Genomic DNA, 17,479 nt, shown 5'->3' with positions numbered 1-17,479 from the left:
ACGTGGTTTTTGTTGACTCGGTTATACAATCCATGGCGTTGTGTTTGTGTGGCCTGAAGGTATGCGAACGGCACGTTTTGAGTGTATCGCAGTATGTTACGAAGCGGTGACGGTACGTAGGGAAAAATGGGCGCTTACCTGCGGAAAGACGATTAGGGCTATTTAGCTAGGGCGACTTTGCGCCTTTAGCAAAAACTCAACTCGGTGGTCGGCGAAGATCAATGTTCTTGTCGCTAAAACTTGTCGCTATCGTCCTAGATCTTCGAGGACCGATAACTATCTCGAAAATGGTAGAAAGTGCTGCGCGTGAAAAGTGTGCTCAGTATACTAGTCGTGTATCGCGTAGCAGAACAAGAGATAATGACCTGTGCTGGTGGCGAGCTGAAAAAGGAAAACGGTATACAAGACTTCCCGGCGATATGTATCAGAACAAGAGATAAGTACCTGTGCTGGCGGCGAGCTAAAAAAGGAACACCGTATACAAGACTTCCCGGCGATAATAACTTTTGCCGGGAATGTTGTGTTACGCCTTATACTTGAAGGAGCGAGGTTTTACGGTGACCTTGTTTTCTGATTTCACGTTTGCGCAGGATCACTTCACGGATGATCAATTTGAGCCGGTGATTCTGCAGAGCTGTGGCACAAAAAAATTGAAGCGTCAAGCCATTCCATCGCTCTTCGTTCATCGGAAGCAGCTGAAGCCGAGGAAGCCACCTGCCAAACGTAAGAATACACCGTGCACTTCAAAGACATTACCGTGTCGGAATGCCGACATCCTCAAAAACGAAGAGGTTTGAGGTTGTAGCATTCTTTGGGGCGGATTATGGTAATGTCGAATAAACAACAGTACATCCTCTCACCAGTTTTATGGATTTTAATTTCCAGCATAAAATACGTACAATGTGTGAGTTGGGTATATATGAAGCTGTGGGTGTATCAAATTAAATATAGATTTAATAACCCCCATCATGCAGGTTCTGGTGTGACATCTTGCAGCACACATTTTTCACCATCACAAGAGAGAAATGGTGTTGTTGGTGAGTCAGTAATTACTGTGTGATGTCAATCACCATGTTGCACTTGGTACGATGCAAAGCCCATTGATGGTGAATGTTCTTTTTTTCATGAACTCTTTGGAAGCTGGCTCTGCTGACAGCTTGCCACCGCGCTCAGAGCAAGGTGATTTTCATCCATAAAGCAAACACATAGGGGCTTTTCGTCCTTGCCTTTTTTTTTCTTCTCATGCTTTCGTGTCTAACAGTAATGTTATGCGCAGGCACAGAGGCATCTTTGGCACCGAGTGGCCCTGAGCTCCTGCTCGCAGCTGTGGACTGCATTGATGGTGAGGATCTCTGGTAACTTCACAAGAGAGAAGGAAGGAATGTGAGATTCTTGACAACATGAAAGAAAATGAATAACAATCGATCGGGGCCTCATTTCATTTCGACAAGAATACTTGTCTTCGTCCGGCCTAGAGAAATACAAAGTCTGCTTAACAAAACAGTTGGTGAGGCATTATTCTTTCTTAATACAGTTATTCAGCACTATTTTTTATGGCGAAGATACAATGTGTCCTCGTCATAAAAAGTAGCGCTGAATTAAAAAAAAACACGACCCGTTGTCGAAACCTTGGCTAGTAAACTGAGGCTATCCATCAATCCTTGTTCATTATGTTTTGTGTTCTCCCTGGTGACTTACATTTTTATTTCCTCGCATGACTGTTTCTCTGTCATGATGCAGGCACTGTGCCCTCTTGCGCAACAAAGTCTCCATTCCAGGAGGACACACATAATGTTACCTGTGAGTGTGTGCCGGGTGCCATTCATTTATGCGTCGCATTGCTACAGTACACAGCAATTCTATGGTATGGTGTGTTTTTTGTCTGTAGGCTGCTCGGATGTAGACTCTACTAGCCCTATGCTGCAGAGATCACAGCAGGGTAAGGACTTTGTGCTACAAAATGCTTTCTTCCGGGGGTTTATAGTTTTGGTATTTCCTCTGCCTCTTCTCATTATCAACATTTACATTATGCCCAGATATACCACCTCCTTTTACATCTGCTACCCACGAGCTCCTTCCTGAATCTACAGCTCAAGTTGACGGTGAGGATTTCTTTCTGTTAATTCTCATTACACTTGCCTATGGCATGCATTTGCATGTTATTCAATTACGCCATCAAACTGCACTGCAAATTTATCTCGCGCCTCTAATGTAAGAGGTATTGGGAATAGTAAATCTCTGCTATTATGATGTACAAGTAGCTTTTAGCTAGCACAAGCCACATCAGTCAGATTTCACTTGATATACCTGCCTGCGTAAGTCGCTTTCACTCTCATTAAATTCACACGTGTCAAGGCTCAACGGTTGTGTCGGTAGTGCGTTACATTGTTCACCTTAGGCTGACTCGCGTTTGAAACAGCAGCTGAGTACGAGCCAATTTCATATATGCACAAGTGCAGCTATTAAAGCCGTTGTGGTGACTGTGGCATTGTGCTACTAAGCCAAAGAACGTGGGATCGAATTCTGGCCACAGCAGCCGCATTTTGAGGGGGTCAACTGCAAAAACACATGGGCTACCATGCATTGGGTGCACATTAAAGAACCGCAGGTGGTGAAAATTAATCCGGAGTCCCTCACTACGATGTGCCTCGTAATCAAGTTGTGGTTTTGCACGTAAAACCCCAGAATGTAATTTTTTAATTATGCCTCAAGGTTAACTGCGAAGAAGCTTTCAGTTTGTGTCAAAGATTTGCGAGTCCATAAAGCCAAAAGTCAGTGGGGGATAGTATACTTCATGCAACTGAAAATGGTTATTGCACAGGTCATCTGTCATGCCACCTTCTACAGCGTGTTTTCTTGCTGCATTTTTCACTCAGAATGCTCAGCAGCCTCCTTGCCCAGCCATAAATCTACAGTATGCCCAGCCTTATAACTTCCGCATACATCTGCTAGTCCCAAGCTGTTTCCTGGATTCGCATCCCCATTTGACTGTGAGGATTTCTTGCGGTTAATTCTCATTACACTTGCATATGGCATGCATTTTCATGTCATTCAATTCAGTCCGCACAGCAAATTTTACTTGTGCCTCTAATGCAAGAGGTATTGTCAATAGTAAATTTCGGGCATTATAGCTTACAACTGGCTTATAGCTAGCACAAGCTACATCAGTCATTTCTCACATGATATGCCTGCTTACGTAAGTGGCTTTCGCTCTTCACAATCCTCGCCTGTCCATGTGTCAGGGCAGGCACGTAGCCAGGATTTTTTTTCGGGGGGGGGGATGCCTAATTGATCGAAAGAAACTCTTTCCGCGGCAAAAAAGGAAAAAAAAGTTACGCGGAAATATAGAAGGTGCTTAATTATTAGAAAAGAACGCGAACAAAGTGGAATGCAGCACAAGAAGCGAGTTAATCCGAGATGGAAAGCAAGTTTTTGACACTGGAATAAAGCTAGTGCGTGTGCACCAGGAATAATACTTTCCAACCAAATAATCTCCACCTAGAAGTGCCATACAGAGTCAATAACGAAAAGAGTAGTGACAAAAAAAAGAATGCAAAGGAATCCAGGCGCCCACTTAGATGTGCGGCAAATAAAAAAAATTGTCGGACGCTTTCTCTACCCAAGTTCTCACTCTCTGTCTCAACAACAGGCCTGCGAGAAAAACGTGAGCCATTTTATGACAGCAATTCTTAACCAAAAAACACATATTTGGGACAACAATGAACCAAAACACGAATATGCTTTCATGACACAAAAGATGCAGAACGCAAACATTCGTTGTGCTGTGCTTTTGGAATTAAAGTGCTTTCCGAATAAAGGTTCTTGGGTAGCTGTTCTTGGCGAGTTCCTTGACTATCGTTTTGATTTTTATTGTTTAAATCCACACGCCGCTACTTGTACTTGGGCCTCTATTCTCTTGCGTTAATGGCCGACTGGATGAATTTCTGGGGTGGAGGGGGGCGGGCTGAGCCCTCCCCTGCCTATGTGCCTGCGTAAGGGGTTGGGTCAGAGGAGCATTACACACACTGGTTGCTTTAGGCTGACCTAGGTTTGAGTCAGCAGCTGAGTATCAGCCAATGTCATATGTGCACAAGTACAGCTAATAAAGCCTCAAAGTTAACTGCAGAGCAACTTTCAGTTGGTCTCAACGATTGAGGTCCTTATAACGGAAAAGGTCAGCGGAGAATACATTTCTTCTGGCAACTGCAGATGTTTATTACACTTGTTTATTCTCGCACAGCCTTTTATACCTTATTTTCTTGGTGTGTTTCTCACTCAGAATACTCAGCTGCCTCATTACCCAGCCACACATGTGCAATATGTCCAGGCCTCCAAACCCCTCCTATATCTGCTAGCCACAAGCTTCTGCCTGGATCTGTACTCCAAGTTGATGGTGAGGTTTTCTTTTGAATTCAAAGCAGATTTTCAAAGTTGAATATGAACACTTTCTATTGCTTAACAAATAAGACATGATGTGACTGCTCTTGCCTTATGATTCAATTTTTGACTTTGTTTCAACTAGGGAGCTCATCATCCGAGGTCCTTTCGACAACAAACGTGGCTGCTCTGCACAAGAGAATTGCAGAACTGGAGGATAAGCTGGAAAGCCACAAACGAAGACTGTCTGTTTGTCAGCGGCAGAAAAATGCTGCAGTACAAGAGAAGAACCTCCTCAAGAGACGGGTTGATCAGTTTTTAGGAACTGACCACCTGCAATGCATGGAGAGGCCTACGATGCGTGGCACGCCATGGTCAACGCCTACTATAGAGAAGGGGCTGAAGATCAGGCTCACATGCGGACGTAGGGGTTACAAGATCGTTCAAGAGATTGGGAAGCCACTGCCATCGGAACGAACGCTTCAGAGGCACCTAGAAAACTTCAAGTTTTCACCTGGCATACTTCATGAAATCCTACCGTCTCTTTCCATCAAAGTGAGTATGCTTAGCATAGCAGGTGTTTTTTTTTTCCTTGCTGACCTTACCTACTTCAGCAATAAGGCTCTGAGGTGGTATGAAAACTAACTACAAGCACTGTTAAGTCTTTCGGGGAAACAGGGAATACATTCAGTGGCTGCTGTTTCCTCTGGCTACTGCGTTCAGTTACTGAGTTTTTTTACGTTCATTTTTTTAATGCTGGCATAGCATTCATTATCATGTGACATACCAAGTTTACATGCTATCATCTATTTATCAGGTGAACCTCATGGAGGACTACGAGCGGCACGCCGTCCTGTTATTGGATGAAATGCAACTTGCATCGGGGCTCGCCTATGACCAAGGAACTGGAGGAGTGATTGGGAAACCAACCATTCCCTTATCAGATGGGACCCTCCCAGAGGATGCAATGGCTACACATGGTCTGGTTTTTATGCTCGCTGGAGTGACCACCCGCTGGAAACAAACGGTGGCATGCCATTTTACATCAAATTCTTTTTGCAGTGCTACCGTGAAAGCTGTAGTTATTGACATTATCAAAAAATGTGAGGACATTGGAATAAAAATAGATGCAGTAGTCTGCGACATGGGTGGTGGCAATCAAGCACTTTGGAAAGAATTTGGAATTGTTGTTGGAAGATACTGCCACAACAAAGTGTCTTGTTGCCATCCATGCGATAACAGTCGGCAGCTTTACTTTATGGTAGACGTGGCCCATTTGTTCAAGAATCTTCGTAATCACCTTACCCGAGGACAGTCAATATTTTTGCCTGAAGATCTAGTCGGGAAACTTGGCTTATCATCTAATGAAATAAGCATTGTCCATGTGAAAAAGCTTCTCGAACTCGACTCTAAACTTGAGCTCAACATTGCGCCTCACCTTAAACCTTCTTGCCTTGACCGCGGTCATTATGAAAAAATGAAAGTTGGACTGGCATTCTCGCTGTTTAATCATGACACAGCAGCTGCATTACGCCTTCTAGTTCAAAAAGAGGCCCTGTCAGAAGATGCCTTGACTACAGCTTGGTTTTTCGAAACCGTTTTTAAATGGTTTAAGATAATGACATCAAGAACAACCAAGCTGGCTATCAGCAAATTTGATGACGCAAAGTATGTTGAGACGATTTCTTTCATGAAGGATGCCATGAGCTTGTTCTCAAACATTAAGATAGGTGTCGGAAAACAGTTCTGGAAGCCCGTCCAAACTGGCGTTATTTTAGTAACTACAGTTGCCCTTGAGCTCCAGGATATCTTATAAGAAAGGTTATGTTTGCGTTTTGCTAAGTCGGTTTGGGCAAGATGCGCTAGAAAACCTGTTTTCAACCCTCCGGTCTAAAAATCCAGTCCCCAGGCCACTCGAGTTTCGCTCTGCGATTCGTGCAGCAACAATGGCGCTGTTCTTCAGGCCAAGCAAATCTGGTAGCTATGACCATGACACTGGGTACTCGCTAATAGGTCTGAGCAGCCTGCCAGCAAGACAAAAGGAGAATGTCGACCCTACGAACATTGCTTTTCCTGATGACGTTCTTGCATTAAGTTCTCTTGAGCAAGAGTCTTTTGAGTACCTTGCTGGTTATGCTGTAAATAATTTCCAGAAAAATATGTCTACTTGTTCTGAATGTCGCAAAGCTGTAACATGCAAAGATGCCAACACACTTACTCAGCTTAAATCTTATACAGAGAAGATACGGCTTGCTTTGCCTTCACCAGCTGTTGTTGAGTTTTTGGAAAGTGCTGAAAATCTTTTCCGCGTGAACAGTGCACAACTTGTGCAGAATGAGCTAACACTTTCCCAGCTTGAGGAATGTGTGCTGTAAAGTGTTACACATGTGAATTGTTTTCCAGATTGTCACAACTTTGCGAACAAACTGCTCAAAGTGTACTTGAAAACGAGGCTTCAAATGTATTTGCGCAAGGAGAACCAGCGCTTGGCGGAGATCAAGTCCACTGTGAAATGTGGCAGTAGGAGTATTGGTAAACAGGTAGCAACCAGTAATGTGAAATAACGTCAAGCTGGAAGCTTAAAGCGATATGTAGAGAAAATTAATTTCTCCTGTATTGGAAAACTGCCCTTCTATTATACAAAAAAACACAACTCCTACCACCAGGAGACGCTTGATAAACCAGAAAAGAAAAGACTGGTTGCAACGCTGGCTTGAAGTTCCTGCTCCAACTCGCCATGACGTGGATTTTTAAGGCACCTGTTGGTTCTTTATCGGCTTAGTTCTTTATTGGCTCCAATGAACTACATTGTGTTCTAAAGCAGCCATGCACTGAGAGTTCCGGGGACATTTACTGAGTTGGTGTCGCCCGAATCCAAAAATATACTTTGAAATGCATGATGTCACACTGATGTAACAGGTGAAAACTTCAGATGTTGTACTTTGACCTTCATTTTCTCTCCTAATAATCAACCTATTATCATAAAATGAATGGCTTCAAAGTTGTGAAATAATATAATATACTCTAAAGTTGTGAAATATTATAATAGTCTAAAGTGGTTTAGTTTTTAAATCTTTAGTGTTCCTTTAACACAACCTGAAAATATTTTCACGCCTTTTGTCATTTCTATACGAGCATCGCTCGACCCCAAGAGCAATAACCTTGATGGCCCAAGTAAATGTTTTGTCTCCCTCTTTCTTTCTCTTTGTGTCTGTTGCAGAGTAGAGTGCACCAGCTCAGGTCAAACTCTGTGCCTTTTGTGTAAATATATTCTCAATCTGTCTTTGCATCATTTTATGTTTAAGGATGTTTTGGTAATGATATTGGCGACATGTTTGTTTTGAAAGCAAACATACCCCAGTAAACTCTTTTAAACCTTCTTTATTCTTGTCATAATTCCTTTCACTCTCCATCTGCTTCAGAGTTATGAGTATGTGTGCCTGCCATTTGAGTACCTAAGTCACAAATCATTTATTGCTAGTCATTGTTGTTTTCTGGAGTGTTGAAAATTCCATGTGTGTTATATTAGTTATATTGTGCATGTTGGCAATATTTCAGAAACTGTTTTTAGCAGGCACTATTTTCGCATGCCTGTTGGGTATTTTATTTTTCTCTGTTCTTGTTTTCACGACTTTCACTAGCATGCTGAATGCAATATCTGGTCATTCTGTGTATCATAGTGTCATACTGTGTTGAACACTTGTGATTGTCACATGTTTCTTCAAATAGCCAGAGGCAAGTACCAAGTCTGACCTGTGGGATGAATGTCTGCAGCTTTGGCCTGTTACTTCCTGTGAACTGTGCTGCATGCTTGCATTTGGGGCTGTTTAATGTACCACAGGTGAATGAGCTGACCCTACATTGCTTTTCAGAAATATGGAAACAAAATGTAAAGGCCCGCACTATCCTACATACAACACAACTGTTCCGCTGTGATATAAAGAATAGTTGCAAAGTCAATAGAGCTTGTGGACGCGAGATCGCGGGCAACATAGCACATGTTCCATATGCCATCAATGCAAAGTGACAAAGCAACCAAGTCAACTGTGATGTTCTGTTTAGTACCAGACATTTCTGGCATTCATGTGGTTTCTTTGGTTATCTTGTTCACCTAGTCTGCCAAAGTGATGTGTATGTAAGTTTACTAATTAAGTTTTTATTAACGTCTCGCATTTTTGTTGTGCCATATACGCAAAATAAAAATATTAACAATGTGGCTTGTTGTGTACTTGCTGTTCCGTGTCCCTTTTCTGAGGAGAAACGGCACAGTTAACTTTCATTGCTCTATTCTTAACCACTGCATCACCAAAAACCTTCTTAAAAAATTATTGTGGCAGGAGGAGGACGGGTGCAATAGCTATTGTAAACGACTAGTGCACCCATGTTGGCCCCTAGTACGTATCAACACTTCACATAGCTTAGGTGCACAAGGTATGTGCTCCTTGGAAAAGCTCATGCAACATTTGCTGGTTCTACCTGTTGCTCTGATTTTTTAATTACTGAAATATTTCCTCCCCTAATTGCTTCATTCGAAACTTGGTCCTTGAACAAATAAACGTTGTGCGAGAACGTGAGTAACGGGCTTTTCTAACAAAGCGCGCAAACGTACAGCATTGCTTGTATGTTATTTTTTTATCATCTTGGGCACTAGCAGTCGAGCAGAACTAAACATAGGAGTGGCAAATGCACCTCGGAGGTAAACTGGGAGGAAGCCCTTCGACCAACTGTCATGCAATTGCGGGGAATGCAGTTAATTTGTGGTTAAACCCCCTGCCGCTATCGGCTCTCTGCGATGTCGCATTAGCAGGTGCGAGGAGATTAAACGCGACGTCATCACATGTCAACAAAGGAAGCCATTGGCCTCCTTTGAGGGGAATTGCTGCGTTTTTGAGTTGTATGCGACTGCAAATGTGGAAACAGCGTAAAGTGTGCATGACGCAAGGGCACCTGAATGCTGTCATGTCCTCTACCAAACGCTCATACGCATGAATAAAAAAAAATATTCTCTCCACATTTGATATAACCGGGGATCATTATTGTGACAGCTTGCTTCTTCGCTTTATATGACAGATACCGTGTTGCGGGTGCATTAATTCAGTTATTCAATATTGGAAAACAAACAATCCACCGGAAGAACTGCTAGCAATGCTATCCCCATTGCAACGCCCTTGATTATAGAGTTAACTCATTCCTGCGTGGCTTTGTCAGTGGCCAGGACAAACCTGGATGTTAACTCATAGTTTCCGCTCTGCATTTGATAAGATAGTAGATACAATACGCAGGGTAGAATTTCTCGGACCCGCGCGCAGCACATGCAAGCGGCAATATGATCCGCAAAAGCAGCCTGGCATACACCTGTAAGATGACCGCTGCCGCGCTACTCAAGTCCGCAAAAAAAAGAAAAAATGTGTGGAGTAGTGTAAGGCTTCCTGCAAGCGAGCGAAGCCACTAGCCTCATTATCGACGGACCGCTTCCGCCGAATGATCGGTAGCTCACTAGTCAGTGAAACCTGTAAGACAACTGCATATATATAGCTGGTGGATCATTCACTCCCGAAGCGTAGTCATTAGCGGCGTTTACATGAATACGACAGAAGCGTATCGTATCAGCTTTCAAGCGTATCGTATCTCATGTAAACGAGGTAATTCGCTAGGAAGGCGTATCGCATCCAATGCGCCAAACAAGGGTAGTTGAAATGGAGAATGCGCATTTCAGCGGCGCATGTAAACAGAAGCGTATCGCATCAGGAATTATGGGAAAGCATTCGCTGCGGGATTACAACCGGTCAACCAACCAGCGGCGCGGCCGCTGCCGCACTGCGAGACATCAAAACAAACATGGCGGCTGAAAAAGCAGGTGCGTCGCACGGTCCTGTTGCTCGCGAGTGTTGTGTCTGGCGGTCCTTCGGGACAAAGGAGGCCTCATCGACAGACGTGAACATGTCAAGTCCTCTTCACGTTTGTCGCGGCCGGGAAGTGTCACCGTCAGTCACCTGGGACTGATGGATGTGCAATTAGTCCCCAGACTGCAATGGGTCATCGGCCTCGTGCGTAGCTAAAACGACAACGTCGCTCTTGGTGTGTTTCGTGAAGCACCAGCGCCCGCCCGAGCTACGATGAGGCCCGGCGCCGACTGCGACGCGCCAACCTGGAGCCCATTCTAAGACAACAGCCACCGCTCTCCCTGGAAATGGTGGCTTCCGCGAACTGACCGCCACGGAGAGGCGGCTAATTGTTGCAAGGGGCCAGCGTCAAGCATTCCCCGTGGGAACGACATCAACGTTTGGTTCCCAAGGTGTTAACCGTTACCTGTGTGCGGGGGCGATCAGGAAAGATTGGAGGCGGAGCCCGGCAGGAAACGATGGCACATCATAGCGAGATATGACGAACTAGTCGAAGATGGTCTTTTGCTAAGAAGAACCAAAGTACATTCCCTCGTCGAGTGAAAGTGGGAAACGAAAGGGATAAAAAGCGCGACTTGAGTGTTTTGAGACGCTCGGATATGTAAACGCTAGAACTTGCAAAGATGTTAGCATGTAGACGGCTCCAATATCATGGAGCCTTACTTGTGAAATATGTACGTTTGTATATAAAACCGTTTTTCTGATCTCTCTGGATATCTCCTCCTCTCGAAACTTGGCGTGGCACCATCCATGGAACCTTCGCGACTGCTCGGACTTCTCAACACGAGTAAATAGAGGCCCGCTGTGCACGCTAGCCGCTGGCCAACGAGGGACTGGAGCTACTGAAACGCGGAGATGACGGCGCCAGGTCAACCAACGCCGAAGTCGCGCGTGGCATGGCTCAGTTAAAGCCCGACTTAGAGGCTTTAGGCTCACTGTATCACCGCTAATATAGTACAGCCATCTAAGCGCAACGGCATTAATGCGTCCTCTCGTTGTTTCGGCAGCCAGTCATAACATAACGCGAAAAATTCCGATCAAAATACGAGTTCAAGAGCGCGAGCGACACGTAGCCACAGCGATTCACGCGTAGGCACCGCGTAGGGGGAGCCACGGTCGACGGAAGAGAGAGTGAACGCCGGCGCAGGAGGAGGAGAGAGGAGATGGCGCTACTTTTCTTTATTGAGGGGCTTTACCTTTACCGCGTCGGAAGTCTTTACCACCTTCTCGACTCGCAACGTTTTTATATAAGTACGCATTTGGTGCCGCAGCTAAACGTTGCCTCCCCTCCCTCCCTCCTGTGCTGCCAGGGCTTTTCGCGCGACGGAAGAAGCCGCGTTTGCTCTCCGCCGTGCGTTCGCTCACTAACACATACAGCATACGGCACGCTGCGACGATTTTATCGCCGTTGGACTTCATGCGGCACATCACAGCGACGGCGACGCCGACGGCAGAAATCCGCTTGAAGTGTCCATATAATTGCTATCGCAATAAAACCACTAGAATGTGTTCGGACGGGGGCACTGATTGAAGCAAACACTAAAGGATGATGGTCGAAGCCATAGTCATGACCATGACTCAGCAAAAATGACACTGAACCAGCGAAAACCGATTCACACAGGTCACACAAACCATGCGGAGGTCTCGGCTCCAATCAACCCCATAATTTTATCCCCATGTTCTTTGATTATCGACATGACCTCGGCGCATATTTAAAGCGATTTGAACATGTAGCCATGGAACAGGGCTGGCCAAAAGAAAAGTGTACCACCGCCCTCAGCTTGTGCCTTGGTGGTGAAGCGCTGAAAGTATCTGGTCGTTTATCGTCCGCAGGTTCCCTGGATAATAACAAAGCAAAACTAGCCGTGTTCAAATGGTTTTTGGTTAACTGCTGAGGGTTACCGAGAGAGATTTCGGCAAAGTAAACCGCAGGATGGAGAAACCGGCAAGCAGTATGCTACTCGGCTGTTCAGCTACTTCTGCCGTTGGGTGGAGATGGCAAACCAAGGGAAGACGTTCAATGCGGTTCGAGACTTGATAGTCGCAGAACAATTCTTGAACGACTGCCATAGTTGTTCAGCGCTTTTTCTTCGCGAGAGAAACTGCAAGACTGTGGTAGAGGTCTCGGAAGCCACAGATCACTATTTGGAAGCACAGAGGCAGCACAATTTGCTGGTGTTCAAGGAGAGGCCTCAACAAAATCCTGGCAAAGGAGCGAATGAGAAACAAGCTGTGAATACTCAAGCCCGTTGTTTCATATGAGATAAAATAGCACACTTGACATGGGATTGCCGTATGAAGATAAAACAGCCATATTGTGAATATTGCCGCAGATATGTACGTGCAATCATGCAAACGAAATGAACCCGGTGCCTAGGGTCCATCATCATGCTCCAAGCTACCTCCCGGCCAGCGAAAAGATGCACGGGAAGGTTTTTAATGTGGTACCAAGCAGCAAGATCAAGTAACTTTGTCTAATGTTTTGGGAGTCTGGACGAGGAAATCGTTTGACATGCTGGTGTTGAAAGGAGAGCTTTTTGGACAGACCGTGTGGGTGCTGAGAGATACAGGAAGCAACAGCATAGTCGTGCGACGAGCTCTTGTACCGGACTCAGCATTGGTAGGCACTGAGTCTATGTTACTACTGACTCATGGTAGCTACATTAATATTCTGGAAGCAGAAGTCAACATTTCATCACTGTACTTCTCCGGTGTTTCTGTCGCAAAGTGCTTGGAAAGACCATTGTATAATGAGATCATTGTTTACGTTCCTGGATCACTCCGACCCATGGAACCAGATCCCAAATGGAAAGCACCCTCGTTTACTTCTGTAGCATGTAAATCATGCGAAATGAACACTGCGAAAAAAACAGTGGTTCTCTGCAGGTTATAGTGGGTGCCAAGATCTCGAAGCCATGTTCATCGGTGGGCGTTGGAGTTTTGCAATTGTCAAGAGAAATGTTTCGGACAAAGCAGCAGCAAGACACAACACTTCAAGTTTATAGAAGCAAAGTCGGAAAAAATACTCCGGAAAGAAGTAAAAGTGCAACCACCCACTCATTCTACCTGGATGAGGGCGTATTGTACAGATCTTTTCAAATATGCACGGGAAAATAAACGATAAAGCAGTGATAACAATATGACTACGCCTCGAAGTCCTTAATATGGCACATAACAACTCATTGTCCGGGCCTCGAGGCATTCAGCAAACCATGTAATGGGTCCTAGGATCATTTTATTGGCCCGGCGTCCAAGAGGACGTTGAAATGTGTCAGATCGCGCGGTGTATGTCAAAGAACCTTTCCAAAGGATAGAGTGGGCAACGCTCGGCGTGGACGAATGACGCTTATTGATACCCCATTCGAATAGGTCGCGGTATATATTATCGGTCCCTTGACTCCAACATCGAGTAAGGGCAACTGATATATACTCACTCTTGTGGATTTTGCAACACGATTCCCGGACGCCATTCTTTTACCTTCGATCGACTCAGCAATTGTAATCGAAGGGCTGGTTGAGATGTTCCCAGGGATCGGTTTTCCCCACGAGATCCTTTGTGACCAGGGATCTTGTTTTACATAGAGTTGATGAGAGAAATAAATGGTTTACTCGTGATCAAGCATCTCAGTTCAACGCCTTATCATCCAATGTATAATGGAATGGTGGAGCGCTTCAAGGGAACCCTTAAGATGATACTGCCGAAACTATGCCAAGAAAAATAAAAAGCCTGGGATCGATATCTCACCCATCTTCTTTTTGCGTACCGTGAGGTGCCACTAACTAGCCTCGGCTTTTCGCCACTTTAATTGATGTATGGACGACAGATACGAGGCCCATTGGCCATACTCAAGGATCTCTGGACAAGAGACAGGCTCAATGAAGACGTTAAGACGGCAAACGGATATGTCCTCGACCTCAGAAACCGACTAGAAGGGACCTTGAAGTTAGCTTACCAGAACTTCTGCAAAGCTCACAGGACTTAAAAGGGGTACTTCGACCGAAACATTTGTCGCCGACAGCTGAAGGTAGGAGATCGCGCGCTTATACACCTCCCAACCAGTGATAACAAACTTTTGATGCAATGGAAGGGACCATTTGTAGTCACTAGAAGGAAAAATAACTTTGACTACTGCTTGGACGTGGGCTATACCACTAATTTATTCCACTTCAAAACGCTGAGGCGATATGAAGAGCGCCTACAACTAGCCGCTTTGCAAACTTCCTCCTTTCTCGTGGTATAACCAAAACCTGAAGCCCCCTTTACCAAGCTTTAAAGCTGAAGCAGGTGGGGGTATCGAAAGCATTCGCACGTCTGATGCCCTGGATGTAAGCCAAAGGTCTGAGCTGCAAGAACTGTTAGTAACTTGTAAATACATATTTTCGAAAGTCCCGGGCAAGACAACAATCCTCGAATGTTGCCTTTAGTTGACAACTTCAGAACCGATTAACACACTGCAATATCCTTTGCATTTTTTCGTGAAGGAGATTGTTGCACGAGAACTGAATGGTGTGTTACAGCTAGGTGTGATCGAAAGCTCAAATTCTCCCTACAATTCTCCTCTAGTTCTTGATAAAAGCCAGACAAAACGTACCGAGCGTGCTTTGATTTCCAGCGCATTGACAGTGTGCTAGTATCGGATGCCCGAGCCAATACCAAGAACAGACCTGATGCTCGCGGAAGTGGGAAACAATTATTTTTCAAAACTGGATCTCACGAATGGTTATTACAAAGTGCCTCTCGAAGAGAAGTCCAGAGCCAAGACCACACTTTGGACACAACCCGGACACTACCAATCTCTGTTTCTGCCCTTCGGCATTAAGACAGGTTCGGCAATTTTTACTCGCCTCATGCGCACTCTCCTAGCTGGCTTGATATAACACTGTGTGCTATATGGATGACGTGCTAACAGCCACATTTACCTGGGAAAAACATATCACCACGCTCCGGCAGCTGTTAGAAAGAATTCGGAGCATGGGCTTAACATTTAAACCTCAGAAGTGTGAAATAGCAACCCCTTCAATTATATTTTTAAACCATTAGTTAGGAGGCAATAAAATAGAACCTGTCGACAGCACGATAGAAAGTATACTAAGTATACTAAATGCTCCAAAACCGGAAACCAAGAAACAAGTACGTTCTTTTCTTGGACTCGCTAGTGATTACTGAGACCTAATTCCCCATTACGCTGAGAAGTCCCGACCTCTTTTTGAGCTAACGCGAAAAAGAGGAAGCAGACGGGTTACTTGGACTCCTGCAAGAGAAAATGCATTTCAGGATCTGAGGAACGCGCTAAACTCTAAACCCATTTTAAGGGCGCCTAACCTCCAGAAGGAATTCTTTCTTCGCACAGACGCCTCTGATACCAGCATAGGTGCTGTTTTAATGCAATACGTTCTTCACCCCGTTTTCTATGCGAGCAGGCAGCTTCTCCCACGTGAAACACGATATTCCGCCATTGAAATGGAATGCTTAGCATTAGTATGGGCGATCGAGTAGTTCTACCTTTTTCTACACGGAACAACCTTCACAACCCAAACAGACCACCAACCTCTGCTTTATTTGTCGTGGGCTAAGCACCTCAACAGGAGAGTTCTTCGATGGAGCCTAGCTCTTCAAGAATATTCTTTCAAGGTCGAACCCATAAGAGGCTCAGAAAATGTTGGCGCTGATTATTTGAGTAGGTCAGGGTCATCTATTGATTCTAGCACTTAGGCTGTTCATGGTTCTGTATGTTTTCTTGTTTCTTTTCTTGTTATTGTTGAAGTCCGCTTGTTGCTCAATCTGTTTACTACATGTGCTTTATGAAGTCTCATGAGTCCGCGCGCATCGCCGCAGTTTTTAATTTATTTTGCTTCCTCTTCAAAATAATTTAAAAAATCGTAAAGAGAGACTTTTTGACATGTGCAAGGACTAATGGGCGCGACACGTGTCTGGTGCGGCGGACGGCCAGTGACTATAAAAGAAGAAAAAGAATGGTGGGATTCGGCGAGAGCTCACCTGACGCGGCACCTCGGCCAAGAGCAAATCATGAAGACACACGGGTGCTGAAAGAGGGGGTAGAAGACGAGAAGAAAGAAGGCGGCGTTCTGAAAGAAGGAAGGCCGGTGTGCGGTGTAGACGAAGCGAGGTTGTCGGGCTGCGGGTCCGAGCCTCAAGGCTTGTGGTCAATCCCCCTCGTGGGTACGAGCCATGTTTTGAGGCAACAACAACAACAACAACAACTTGAAGAGCACAGGACGGAGAAGACAGGTTGTCGGACTGCGGGTTCGAGTCTCAAGACTTCAGGAGAGCCGGGCAGAAAAACGAAGCTGTCGGGCTGCGGGTCCGAGTTTCATGACTCCAGTGACGACCTGGCCTCTGTCCTACCTCCAGCCTTTGGTGTTCGTGGGTCCTGGTGACATGGTGCTGAAGGCAAGCCCTTCCTACTCCCCTCCTGTGACTCCTTGACCGAGCTGCGGACGATCATCAAGAAGCAAGCAGCGTCTTATCCTCACGCAACCACCGCCCTGCACCTGACTGGCCGTCGCAAGGCCGCCTCGTACAGCTGCACCGATGCATGCCAAGTGATGCTGACAAGTCACGGGTTTTACTGTTTTATATAATTGTTTATTCTGTGAGAACGTCTAGAAGTGCAGGAACGTTTCTATTAGTCTGGGTATCTTGCTTAGTTGGTTTGTGTGGGTGACGGTTTGTGTTAGTTATATGTTCATAGCTCGTTAACAATCGGCTTCGTTGTTTCTTTTCCCCACTAGTAATTAGTCTCAGTGGTGGCCAGAATCATTCGAACCATGCAAATCTAAATACACTCCCGGGCAAACAACCCCACGTCACCTATGTGCATTTCATTAATGATTTATTCTTGTGATTGCTCTAATTCTGCGAATTTTATCAGATACATTTTCGAAGTCAACAGGCATTATTTGTTAGTGATTTCCATGGGAAACCGAGAAACATGTCTTGTTGCATCAGATCTCCCAATATGAAAGCTCAGTGACATACCTGTGGTGTAGCAAATAGCGCCAATAGGCTTATTCCATCTGCCTCGGTTGCTGCCGCCTGTACCAACTAGCAGATGTTCGTTCCGCAAACCTTTTAGATATAATTTTTCTCTCTTGAGGCGACGTTTGTGCGCGTCACGTGTCAGTTGAGCTAGCCGAGGAACATTCCTTTGCACTTTCTCGTCGGTGACATCCAAGCG

At 45.2% G+C, this 17,479-nt stretch overlaps 1 protein-coding gene across 1 annotated transcript; it reads left to right on the top strand.

Annotated features, from left to right (window-relative positions):
- The first annotated feature begins 360 nt into the window (after positions 1-360).
- Positions 361-7,602, top strand: LOC119458850 (uncharacterized). Its single transcript, XM_049671471.1, has 8 exons — positions 361-397; positions 1,277-1,342; positions 1,741-1,800; positions 1,889-1,939; positions 4,523-4,932; positions 5,195-5,531; positions 6,781-6,909; positions 7,598-7,602. The coding sequence occupies exons 1-8, from the start codon at positions 361-363 to the stop codon at positions 7,600-7,602; spliced, it is 1,095 nt and encodes a 364-aa protein (XP_049527428.1).
- The last annotated feature ends 9,877 nt before the right edge of the window (positions 7,603-17,479 follow it).

The sequence above is a fragment of the Dermacentor silvarum genome, chromosome 7, assembly GCF_013339745.2.
Source record: "Dermacentor silvarum isolate Dsil-2018 chromosome 7, BIME_Dsil_1.4, whole genome shotgun sequence".
In the NCBI taxonomy this organism is placed as follows: Eukaryota; Metazoa; Arthropoda; class Arachnida; order Ixodida; family Ixodidae; genus Dermacentor; species Dermacentor silvarum.
Note: the sequence above shows the minus strand (reverse complement) of the source record. Positions and strands in the feature narration are given on the sequence as shown.

Bases quoted from the DNA above. Each gene is read 5' to 3' on its own strand.
- LOC119458850 (XM_049671471.1), top strand. From the start codon at position 361: ATGACCTGTGCTGGTGGCGAGCTGAAAAAGGAAAACG. The intron at 1,343-1,740 runs GTGAGGATCTCT...GTCATGATGCAG, and splicing joins AGCTGTGGACTGCATTGATG to GCACTGTGCCCTCTTGCGCA. The intron at 1,940-4,522 runs GTAAGGACTTTG...TGTTTCAACTAG, and splicing joins GCTGCAGAGATCACAGCAGG to GGAGCTCATCATCCGAGGTC.